General features: G+C 32.9%; 1 protein-coding gene across 1 annotated transcript in view; it reads right to left on the bottom strand.

The window, feature by feature from the left end:
- The window catches only part of LOC122530998, a gene marked incomplete at its 5' end in the record, with an annotated part of 60,664 nt that overhangs the window by 25,732 nt on the left and 21,369 nt on the right, over nucleotides 1-13,563 (bottom strand). The window contains 2 exons of the mRNA XM_043658493.1: nucleotides 7,855-7,980; nucleotides 9,699-9,803. Of these exons, the coding sequence (XP_043514428.1) occupies nucleotides 7,855-7,980; nucleotides 9,699-9,803 (231 nt within the window). The remainder of the gene's footprint in view (nucleotides 1-7,854; nucleotides 7,981-9,698; nucleotides 9,804-13,563) is intronic.

Raw genomic sequence — 13,563 nt, 5'->3', positions numbered from 1 at the left:
AAAAAAAAAAAAAAAAGAAAAGAAAAAAAGGACTCAGCTCTGATCCGTGAAATCTATCCTCAAGAGGGGGGGGAAGTACTCTACTACGTCGTCGAGCAAGTATACTGTGTCGTCACGTGTGCGTGTTACTCGTGTTGTTGAACGTACACCGAACGAGACGCGTTTGCGTCCGAAGAGCCGGTGCATCGCGACCCGCTCCGTTCCGTTCCGTCGAGGCAACGTCTACCAGCCGGTTTCGTGCATGAAACTGCCGTGTGCTCTCGTTCGATATATCGCAAGAGGAGACAGAGAGAGAGATAGAGAGAGAGAGAGAGAGACGGTGATCAGAGGGGGTTACTGCCGCGGTTGGAAGGGGTGCCAATGGTCCATGGTGTGTTGATGACGGACGGTCAACGCTGCTGCAACCACGTAATCCACACTTTCTCGCACCGGATCGTCCCTGACTCTCTCGCCATTGCCAATCACCCCTTCCATCCGATCCTCCGCCGTTTCTCCTTCCCTTTCTGACCTCTGTTGCCCTCCCTCTCCCTCCTCCCCCCTCCCCCCTCCCCGCCCATTCCTCTCATTTTTGGTCTCCGGGTTTTGGTTTTGTTTCACGTTAGTTTTGCCCTCGCTCGATTGTTTTACGCCGTGTCAGGGTTGACGTGTTTGCTGAAGGCCTCGTTCCGCACGTGGAACACATACCACTACGGAGCCAGACTCGGGGAGTTTGCTGACTTTTTCCCCTTTCTCTCTCTTTTTTTTCTTCTTTTCTTTTGTGGTTTGTTCGCTTCCCCCCCTTTGTCGCCCTTTCGTTAATGCTTAGTGTTTTTTAGCGAGCTTCTCGAGGCTTGCCATTAGCTACTCGTTGCTAAATCTTCCAGTTGTTCTGATTACTCGTTTACGATGTTGAAAACGATTACGATCGATTCAGGTTTTGTTTTCGTGCTGCTGTTAGCTGCTGCGTCGATAGATCTTTTTTCTTTCTTTTGGGAATGTTTGAATGTTTTGTTTGGTCGAAGGATTTATCTGGATTGTTGTTCCCTTCCAATTTGAAAATGGAAGAGCAGAAATTCTGTGACGAAGTGAAATTTCGATTCTAAGAATTGAGAAGGAATGACCTAGTTTAAACGAGAAGATTCCTCGCGATTATTCTACTTGTTCTGTAACTAAATTCTCCGCTCGTTTACAGACAGAGACAGACGAGAAATGGCAGACGTTCTTGACGAAGAAACAGAATTGTGAAGAATTAAATACAAATAATCGTGGAAAGAAAATTCTTCAAACAAGCGAACAAACTTATTGTTTGCATATTAACAAATAAACGACAACCTAATCGAAAAAGAGTTTCTTCAATTCTCGTGTCTTCGTAGAGAAATGTTAAACGTTCCCTGACAAAATTCCAATTATGAATAATTAAAAACAAGTAACAATCTAACATGAAATGAAAATTATCGTACCAAAAGAAAATAAGAAAAATATCAGTTCTCAATTATTGTACCAAACTCGTTCGTTTTTTTCTCTCGCAAAGAAACATTATACATAAAGGAACATCTGATCAAACAGACAATCTGACAAAGGAACAGAATTGTAAAGAATTAAATACAAATAATCCATCGTGGAAAGAAAATTTTTCAAACAAGCGAACAAACTTATTGTTTGTATATTAACAAATAAACGACAACCTAATCGAAAAAGAGTTTCTTCAATTCTCGTGTCTTCGTAGAGAAATGTTAAACGTTCTCTGACAAAATTCCAATTATGAATAATTAAAAACAAGTAACAATCTAACATGAAATGAAAATTATCGTACCAAAAGAAAATAAGAAAAATATCAGTTCTCAATTATTGTACCAAACTCGTTCGTTTTTCTCTCGCAAAGAAACATTATACATAAAGGAACATCTGATCAAACAGACAATCTGACAAAGGAACAGAATTGTAAAGAATTAAATACAAATAATCCATCGTGGAAAGAAAATTCTTCAAACAAGCGAACAAACTTATCGTTTGTATATTAAAACAAATAACAAACAAATAAACGACAACCTAATCGAAAAAGAGTTTCTTCAATTCTCGTGTCTTCGTAGAGAAATGTTAAACGTTCCCTGACAAAATTCCAATTATAAATAATTAAAAACAAGTAAGAATAAAACTCTAAAATGAAAATTCCTCGAAAATTATCGTACCAAAACAAAAAAAAAAAAAATATCAGTTCTCAATTATTATACCAAACAATTTTTCTCTCGCAAAGAAACATGTTACACGCACTGGTTCACGCACGATTTTCTCGAATCGCGACCAATTTGCACGCAATCTTCGGGAAACTTGCCAAGACAAAAGCGTTTACTTCGATCCCTGGTGTTCCTGGTGCCTATCTTCGACACCGTTCGCTCTGATTTGCATGATTCTCGTTCTGTTCCCGCCTTTTACATCGTTTCATCCTGTCCCTCTGTCGCTCCTCCTCTGTCAGATGGTTTATTGGAAAGTTCGACCTCGATGCACCTCGTACACGTACAAGGGTTGCTCTATAATGGCTCTGTGCCTACGCTGTTCTCTTCCTCCTTCGATTTTTTTTTTCGTCTTCTTTTTTTTTCACTCTGCGCTATCTCTTTGTCTTGCTCTTTCGCTGTGTCTGGCTGTTTTCGTGCCTTTCTTTCTTCGCCACGATCGGTTCTCTGTGTATGTTGCTCAGTTGTTTTAATTTCGTACAGGTTCGAAGTGAACTTCCGTTGACCAAGTCGATCGGAACATATACGTACGATGACTATGTTTGTGTGTGTATGTAAATTTATAGACGTTGGTGAATTTTTTTTTCTCTTTTTTTTTCGGGAAGGTGAAAAATTTTTTTCTTTCTTTTTTTTATGGTAGAAATTTGAATTTTCGAGAGTTTCCTTTGATCTCCAGAGGGTTTGGACTTTTAGTAATGTGAATTTGGTTAATTTGGCTGCGCTTTTAATTGAAGTGAATTGAAGATTCTAGAATTATTGTTTTAAAATTCTGCAAAGTTAATTTTTTTATTATTGTATAAATAAAATATTTAATATTAATTAATTTAAGATTTTGTAATTTAAGATTTTAATATTTTGTAATTTAAGATTTAATATTTTGTAATTTAAGATTTTATAGTTGGAACATTCTACAATTAGAATTCACAAAATTTATAATTGTGGAACTCAGTCATGCATCTAACATTACAGAATTGGTAGAAACTATAGATAAACTATAAATTTATACAATTATAAATTCATTATAGAATCTATAATTATATTTTTTTAATTTATTCCAAAGCTAAGTTTTTTTTTTACTGTTATTAGAATATTTTGTAATTTGCAAATGACTGTTAAAGATTTTATAGTATAAACATTTTACAATTATTATTTTAGAATTTACGGAATTTATAATTGTAGTATTTAGTCATACATGTAATATCATAAAATTGGTAGAATCTATAGAATTTATAAAATTATAAAATCGTTATAGAATCTATAATTATAGGATTTGGAATAAATTTAAAAAATAAAGAAAAATACATTGGAATCTATAATTTATATATAAAATACCGAATAATTCCACGAGTTAAATTCTTCACAATCTAGATATTCTACAATTTAAATTTTCCACGAGCGCTCTATAATTTAAACTTTTCACAATTTCAATAACTCCATCATTAAAAGACTTCGTAATTACATCATTTAAATATTCAAATTGAAGCACCATACAGTTTAAATTCCCCGCAATCTAAATCTTTCGTACCTGATATAATCCATAATTTCACAATTTAAATAATCTACGATTCCGAATGATATTCTTTCGTCGTAAATGAAAGACAATTTAAAGCCAAATTCAAATGATTTATATTCATCGAGATATTCACCGAGACTGATTTCATTTCGTTCGAAATTGAATATCCAAAAAAAAAAAAGAAAAAAAGAATTTTCAAACACAGTCGTTTAGATAATTTTATCAACTTTGGTCGCCAGAGGATGATAGATCACTGCAGAAGGTACGATGGTACGAGAGACAGATACTCAAGGACGATACGTTCTAGTTTGTCTGACATTTTGAAACGCCTGCCGGTTGCTAGGGTTGCTGTTCGATGAAAATATTAATATCGAGGCTCGCTCCACACAAATGAACTGGTGAAATAATGTGTGAAATTTTCTATAATTGAACTTGCTTCTCGTAAGTGAAATATTTTTTTTTTCTTCTTCAATATGATTATCTCCCTCGTCTAAATTAGGTCATTCCATTTAGTTCCAATTAATTTCTGAATCGTTGAAATTTCGAAGTAACTCGAGCAACGAAAATATCATCCGCGTCGAAGAAAAATTAACTCGAAGTTGAGAAATTGATTTAAATAACTTAGATATTAAATTAAAGTTTACAGACACGTGCTGTGTGTCCGGTTGGAATTAATCCAAGAATAATAATTGATTATTGGAAAACAAAAAAGAAAATGGGCGATTTGATTTCTTTCTTTGTCTTTTTTTTTTTTTTTTTTTTTTTTTTTTGTTTTGTGTTGTCTGTCTACGAAATTTTCAGTCGAAATCAGCTTGATGGAAGGTTCTGTGGTGCTTCTGATCGCTTATCAAACTCGTAGGATGGAGTAGAATCGTATAAACGAAATATATGGAAATAAAATCCACCTCGTTTTCATAAATCGTAGATTTTCGGAAATATTAATTCAACAATTGGTCTCCTTTACACAGTTTTGCAACATTTTTACAATACACATCAGAACTTTCTCTGTCTTTTTCTTTTTTACTTAATTCCTCTTCGATTTCATCGACAATTGTTTTCTCAAACTTTAATATTCGTTTGGTATGTGTGTGTAACTCTCGGTGGATTTGCAATTTACAATTCGCGATTTGCAAAAAAAAAACAGACACACACACACACACACACACGCACGCACAACAATTCTCATCTGATAACGTTGCAATTAAATCACACTGTTCCACTTGCTTTTCACGAATAAAATTAATAACAAAAAAATAATGTTAATAATATTTGTCGTGTCTTCGAATGATAATGTTTGATGTAAAAGCACACGTGTTTCCGTGTTTCGGATTTAAAAAACACCGATATTTTTATTCGTAAAGGGATGAAGCATTATCGTCGTAAATATTTTTCCTACGAGTGTACATGTTACATGTTTGTTCCAACTGATTCTCTCTCTTTTTGAAAACAACAGGAATTAACAGGTGCATTCGTGCATTTTTATATATGTCGAAACAATCCGGCAGCTTACATGCGAGAACGTGGCGGAAAATTGATCGTATATCTCGTTGGAAATAAAAAAGGAGAATTTGCGATTCCCGTCTGGGTTTGCAACGAGCATAACCGGCAGCCAGCGTGAATTTTACAAGCGTTCTACTTTATAAGCGTAAATTACGAGGTTACGACGTTATGCGTGTTTTAGATTTACGTTTGTCAGCGTCGGCAGGCTGATAATTTTTACAGAATTCAACGAAAAATCACGCTGACTCGAATATCTAACTAAACTCGACCAAAATTAGGGAATTTAAACGTAAATTCAATGATTCGAGTTTGATTACAAATGTCCGAGAAGTGAAAAAATAATCAGGAAATAAACAAATAACAGGGTATCAAAAAGTTCGAAATTTGAACTTGGCGATTCAGATGATCGAAATATTCCTATTGCGATAAATTTGAAAATTTGCGTGTGCAGTGAATGTTCGAATTTCGAAATTTAAATTTAGAGAAAAAATTATGAGAAATTTGGAAAGGAATTGATTAGCAAATATTTACAATTTTTAATTTAGAATGATAAATTTACAAAATTTAAATTTAGAATGACAAATTTACAAAATTTAAATTTAAAATGACAAATTTACAAAATTTAAATTTGAAATGACATATTTACAAAATTTCAATTTGAAATGACAAATTTACAAAATTTAAATTTGGAATGACAAATTTACAAAATTTAAATTTAAAATGACAAATTTACAAAATTTAAATTTAAAATGACAAATTTACAAAATTTAAATTTGGAATGACAAATTTACAAAATTTAAATTTCGAATGACAGATTTACAAAATTTAAATTTAAAATGACAAATTTACAAAATTTAAATTTAGAATGACAAATGTACAAAATTTAAATTTGGAATGACAAATGTACAAAATTTAAATTTAAAATGACAAATTTATAAAATTTAAATTTCGAATGACAAATTTACAAAATTTAAATCTGGAATGACAAATTTACAAAATTTAAATTTAGAATGACAAATTTGGAAAGGAATTAATCAGCAAATATTCAAGTCAGCAAATGTCCTTGAAAATCGTAAAAAAAAAAAAAAAAGGAAAACGGAGGAAATGAATCAATCTCTCGGGTTTTCTCTCTCGACTAACTAATTACAACTTTAATTACGTTTCTTACGTTTCCGTGGGGGAGGAAAGAAGTCGTTAAACGTGGAAAGCAAAAGGTCCGTTTCGAGTCGAGCATGCGGCTACAGTCTCATTTGCATACACGTGTCGACTACGTTGGACGCGTTGTTCGAAGCGTACACAGTGCAATCGAAAACACCGTGGTCCATTTTTCGTTTCTTCTCCTTGTGTGTGCAACGCTTCGCCAAACGTCGCCAAACGTCGCCAAACCTTCGACGACGGTCAAATAATGTGGCAGACAGGCAAACGAGCAATTCTCAAAGTTCTCAAACGCGTAACAAAGCGTGCCGAAGTGGAAACAATTAAACGAAAGATGCATTTTTGAAAGCATCGGGGTTGCACAGAGGATCCCTTGGCAAGTGCGATGATGATGAAAAGTACAAACGAAATGTTAGAATCGTACGGTTGTGGTTGTGTAGGTAGAACTGATCGATTGTTACGTGGGTTCTGTCTGTTTCTCTCTCTCTCTCTCTTTTTTTTTAAATTTTTTAAATTCATTTTAGGGATAAATTTGTTTCATCCGTGAAAATAGTAGAGGACGACTAAATCTGTGTGTATCGACCTCTACGATTACTATATTTCGAGACGCTATTCATTAATTTGTAATAAGAAAGAAAAGATCGTTTTGAAGCTGAATTATGATTTAATATTCTAGAAAGAAAAGAACGAAATAAGAATGATACAATTAACATGTTATATATATATATATATAAATAAATGTTGTATTACACTCGATGGTCTTTTCTCTTTCAAATTAAATTTTGTTCAATTTACCTCGTGGTAATTGATACTTTAAATAGTTTGAAATGTTCCGCTATATTTAAAATTGTGCAAAAGCCCCCGGAACTGGAAAACATTTTTGTACGAAAAAGTCGTTCATGCTTGATGCATTTTTTGTTGTTATTCCAAAATAATCAAATTTTACACACCTTTACAGAAAAGTCGTCTTTTGTTTTCCACGGCTACGACTTAGTGAGAGTGTATTAATAGCAATTATTTACGAATTGTTCAACAAAACCATAACACAACAGACAGAACCTCCATGTCGACAAATGACAATACACAATTATGTTGCAAAATGATCGAACGATTCAACGATTCGGCTACGAATCTATTACTATATATGAAAATAATATATAATATATTTATACTATATAATATAATATAATATATTTATACTATATAATATAATATAATATATTTACACTATATAATATAATATAATATATTTATACTATATAATATAATATAATATAATATATTTATATTATATATTACTTTCATATATAATAATATACAATATAAATATATTTCTACCGTATATGAAAATCTAAGCTATAAGATACTAACTAATCAACGGCAGTGAATGTGCAATAGTGAGGAAATGGGGGATGAACGAGGGTGGAGAGGAAAGGGTGTGATATCGATATATTCCTGGTCGTGGCGAGGTCTCACCAGGTGCACCAGAGACTGGACGAGAAGGCAGACAGGATTTCCGGCGGCTTGTATAACCTCCACCGCCCTCTCGTGAGTACTATGCCGCAGGTCCACGCCATCGACCTCGATTATTCGATCCCCGATCTGAAAGTAAACGAGAAAGAGAACGAACGCATATTAAATCCCTTTTTTACGACCCACGTTCTACGATTTTTCATTCACTGCGAATTTTCCTTCTTTTTTCCTTTTTTGATCCTTCACTGCAGGATCTTCTTTTTTATCTACATTATTATCTAAAACATGACCGAATAATAGTATAAATGATATAATATTGTCGAAATATTATAATAATATAATATTATTTAAATATTATAATAAATATGATAGTATAATAATATAATATTTATAAATAGTATAATATTATCTAAATATTATAATATATGATACTATAATATATTTATAAATATATTACAAATAATATAATATTATCTAAATATTATAATAAATATGATATTATAATAACATAATATTTATAAATATAATACAAATAATATAATATTATCTAAAATTATGACCGAAGCATTTATTTTAATAGATTAATAAATTTTGGACTGCTTTTTAATAGATAACGAACGAACATCGCGTTGACAGAGTAACATTTCGAAAATTTGAGAACTGTCTCGTCCATTTGAAGAGATTTAATCCAACAGGCAAGAGAGTAGGGAAAAAACGGGTTCCTTTGAGAAGAAAAATTCGAGCAAAATGAGAGAAAAATGCGAGTGAAATGAAGAACCAGCAGAACCTTTTCAATTCTAAATTGTTGTTACTACTATTTGCGTTTGTCTGGAGCGTTTCGTAATTTGTCGAGAGGAGAAAGGAGATCCTCCTTTTCGCGAAGGAATTTTGCGGAAAGTTCCTTTGACGGAGAACTCAAGAGAAAGAAAATACATAACTGAATAAAAAAAGTTAGCATCCTTCGAATTATTATTATTGTTATTTCGCATTTTCATGAAGGTCTTATCTACGAAATGTATGATATCTTGCGCCAAAACGTATTATAAAAGAGTCTTGGACACTGAATTAAAGATAACTGGAACGCGATATTAAATTTCATAAAAGATAGCGAAGAATGAAGGTTTATGGTTCAACCAGTTTCGCGTGTCCATTATTGGGTTAGCGGAGAGAAAGTTCTCTCCGTTCGTGACGAGAATCAGTGATATAAATTCGTCCAATGTTTTCGGTCTTCACTTTGAAGAAAGATCTCCCATTTATATTCTATTCTCTGATAAATTTGTCAATGTACACTGTCGCATAAAAATTCTTAGTACAAATTCTCGAAACAAACGAGAGAAACTTATTCTTTAACAAATTGTATCTCATAATTTCGTTAAAAAAAAAAAAAACAAAAAACAAACTCAATATATCCAGACTACAAACGAGAAAAATAAATTACATTCATACAAACTAAACACTGGAAATTCTAAAAAATTCTTGCCTCTGACGGAAATTAATCATTCGACGAAAATAAAATTAAAAAAAAAGAAAATGTACAATAATAAATGAAAATTCTCGACGTTTCATTTAAAAATGCGTATTTACACTTTAAAGGAACTTTCCAGAGTAGACATAAGACTGTTTTTAAATTAATAGATCTCTGAAATTGTAACTTCTCGAGAAGTAATAATTCGAAAGAATTAATAATTATGCGGAACAGAGATCAGAGAAAGTTCAGGCCAAGCCGGTTGAATCTCGAGTTCAGTGTTCCTTCGATCCGAACGGAATACCGAATCGTCACCTCCTTTCTTCTCTCGTGCTCGTCGAAAACAAATGGCTACGTATAGAATTCGTGTCGCATACGTTACCTTCAACTCGCCGGTTCTTCCGGCCGGACTGTTCGGCAATACGTTCTTTATGAATATCCCGGATATATTCTGTGACTTACTAGAGCTGCCATTGTGCAGATCGACCTGGAACGAAGTCAGAACATTGTTGACAATTTGACAACGATCGATTTGACGATAGAGCTGATGAGTGAACGATGCTTCATGGATTGTTCGACGATGAATATTTCTATCGCCACTTGTTCACCTGCTGTTTCAACTTTTTCCGACGGGAAGAGTAATTTTTTCAAGGCGCAGGAATTATTATTCTCGCTGGAGAATTTCCCATTCCCCGGAAAGAGTGATATCTAGGTTGGGAGAAAATGTGGTCCATTAAGGTACATTTATGTTTCGAATTTTCTTTTTTCTTTCGATAGCTTCAGCTATAAACGAAAAAACGAATTTATGTACTAGCGAGGCTATTATCTCAGATTTTTATGCGCGTTTTAGTCTCTCAGAGGCTTTTATATCCTCGCTGAAACTTCGTGTAGTTGGAGCTTCGTGAAATTTCACGGCGATTTCAATATTATGTGGATCAACAAATACGATTCGACTTTTTGATTTAACTTTTTTTTTAATAACCCACCTCGGTGACTAAAATTTAATTTTGTCTTCTTGTCATACGAATTTTTTAATTACCTTCAAACAGAAAGAAAGTCAAACGATAAAAATAAAGAAAGGAGAAAATTGTATTGCAGCGAGAACACTGTACAAAAACAAAATGTCGAACAAATCGACAAACGGTGTAAATATAATTTCGAAACAGAATCGTTGGACGCTCGTTTAACCATTTTCGCTGGCAGCTGATTGCGGACCATAACGAGTGACCAAAAGCTGTATACACAATAATTCGTCCCTTTCTTTTTGAACTCATGTCAGTATGATATCATTGGACAGAAATTACTGAGAAGTAATAAATTTATCACTTGTTTTGCCTATTTTGTCTTTACTTGAATACTATAATATACTATTACGGCTGAGAAAATATTACTTATTAACTATAATATAATATTATTATATTATAATATAAAATATTACTTATTAACTATAATATACTATTATGACTGAGAAAATATTACAATATAATATTATTATTATATTATAAAAAAATATTATTATAAAAAATGATAATAAAAATATTGTTATTATTATATTATAAAAAAAATATTACAATATAATATTATTATATTATAAAAAATATTATTAATATAATATTGTTATTATATTATAAAAAATATTACAATATAATATTATTATATTATAATATAAAATATTACTTATTAACTATAATATACTATTATGACTGAGAAAATGTTACAACTTTGAAACAAAAAATTGTCGACGTGCGTGGCACGTCATTCGAAAGATTAAAGAAGACTCGTTAAAACAATTATGTCACGAAACGATGATTGGCGAGAAATAACCTTGAACAATAGCCGATCTTTGGCCTTTGCTGCAAGAAAATCTGTGCCGTGTCACCAGCACGTGGAAGCATCTCGTCTGAAATCGACTACTTCGACGTCCTAGCGTGGAGAAAAAATAAATTCTCCGGGCCAATAGTCGGCAGAATTCATTCCGTGAAATTATCGAGAAACCGCAATTGCTATCGTGCGATATGTATATATATATATATATATATATATATATATATACGTCTCACGCAAAGAAAAATATCTGGTTTGCATCTGGTGCACGGGAAACTTTGATCTGAAACGAACCGATAGCTCCTTAAACTTTTTTCAACTTACCGAGAATTCCAAGTAAACTGATGTCCTCGAAGGAATTTCAATTTTTAAACAATACTGGAAGGTCTTCGTTTTCTTTTTCATTAATCGAGATAAAATTGGAGCATTGGATATTTTATAATGTTTAATCTTCCTGGTGTCTAGTTGCAGTTAAATTAGAGTTGCTTTCACAAAGATCCGACTCAAGTTTCGAGAGAAAAATGTTCAAAATTAACTTTCTCGATGAAAGTTGTCGACTTGTTTCTTCTATGTTTTAAATTTATTATACATTGTTTTGCATTCGCTATGGAAAAATAAATTCCCAAATATCTCCTTTAATATTATAATATTTAATATTATAATATATGATAGTATTTAATACTATAATATATTAAATATTATAATATATCATAACGTTTGCTGTTCGAAAGAATGGTGACAACGTTCTCGAAAATAAAGTGTCTTCCGAGTGGCAATTTTTTTCATACTTGACCACGCAGTAACGCGCGCTATCGGTAGAGAGCGTTAAATTTACTTTTTTTTTTTTTAAACGTTCGAACCTCGTCCCTCGACGCGCGCACATCTTGAAATTTACTCTGTGAAAGTGGCGTTTAGAATAATTGAAAGCAGCTATTCGATTACGTCGGGCCAGACGGGCTCGATATCTCGAAGCCATACGGTACGCTAATGGACGCGGCGCATACACCAGTGCGACTGTATGCACAGCGTCGAGCTCATGGCACAGTATGGATTGAAATTATCAAGCCGTGTCGGCGACGTGGTGCCATTAGCTCGACACACGACATCGTTAACCAAGCAATTAATACAGGCAAAAGAATTGCGCTCATAATGCGCGCGGCTACCTCCTTAAGTCACGTTGTAAGATAAAAAGACAAAAGGAACGGCGTGGAACGAAAATTTAAAAAAAAAAAACAAAAGCCATAAATACGTAAACGTAGATCTAATAATATTGAAAACGAATTAATAACGTAATGAACAAACAAATTTTACACAATAATTATTTTATGTGATGAAGAAGGAAGAATTTTTCGATTTCATTTCAATGTTTCGATCGAGTAGAATTGAAGAGCGAAAGCTGCGTTTGTTATTTATTAAAAGTGAACGAAAGAACGTATACAGTTGTCAGTGTGATCGGAAAATAATTTTTAAATGAATTTATTGCTAGATGAAGAGAGGAGAAAGACTGTTTTAATATAATCAGAAAGAATGGGGAAATACGTTTCTCATTCGGGAATAAAATTATTGTTTGATTTATTGTGAATAATTTGTTGACTTTCGGTGGTGTGTATTTTATATATAGATGTATATAAAAGCAGCGAAAAAGTTGTTGCATTGCAAGTGGAAAATAAAGTTACCTCTCGCCGATTTTGCAGCTTTACTTTCGAGCTATCTCACAATCCGGGGCGAGGATCTAAATGAGTTGTTAAAAACTGGTGTAAATGTAGGTTTTATAACGTTGTGAAACAAGTAACGAGGACAGGTGTAGAAATAATGAAAAAGGATTGCGCGAAAAAGTTTCACGAAGCTTAACGGCGTGTGTATATGTGAAACACACTGAATGCGTTTTTAATTTGCGCACGAAAAGGCGAGAACCTTACTAATTGTAAGATTTGATAAGCTCTTTATCTAGGAAATTTAATTCTAAACTAACCAAAAAAAGAAAAAAAAAAAAAAAAAATAAAACCAAAAACATGAAAAATAAGATGCGTTAAACATTGGAAAATAGTCTAAACTAAATTGAATAGTCTAAAACTTTCTCTCTTGCATTCTGACCCAATTCCAAACTAACCAAACACAAAACTGAAGAAGGCACAAAACAAGGCGCAAGGGAATTAAAAAGAAAAAGAAAAAAAAGTGGTAAAATTATTCGCTCTTTACTCACGTAAACTCTCTATCCAAAAGTCAGCTTCCAAAAACTGCTCCGTGCTAACCTAGTTCTAAACTGTTCAACAGCAAAACCAAAAAAAAAGAAAAAGGAAAAAAAAACGAGAGAAAGAACCCCGTGTCTGCAAGCCCATCTCCCAGAGCCTCACAAAAAGCTTTCGTTTAACCAAACCGATTGCACAAGCTCCTCTCCCCCTTCCCACTTCCTTCCTCTCCTT

This window comes from Frieseomelitta varia, unplaced genomic scaffold (genome assembly GCF_011392965.1).
Source record: "Frieseomelitta varia isolate USP_RPSP 00005682 unplaced genomic scaffold, Fvar_1.2 scaffold_371, whole genome shotgun sequence".
NCBI classification, from domain to species: Eukaryota; Metazoa; Arthropoda; class Insecta; order Hymenoptera; family Apidae; genus Frieseomelitta; species Frieseomelitta varia.
This window is presented reverse-complemented; position numbering and strand designations above follow the sequence as displayed.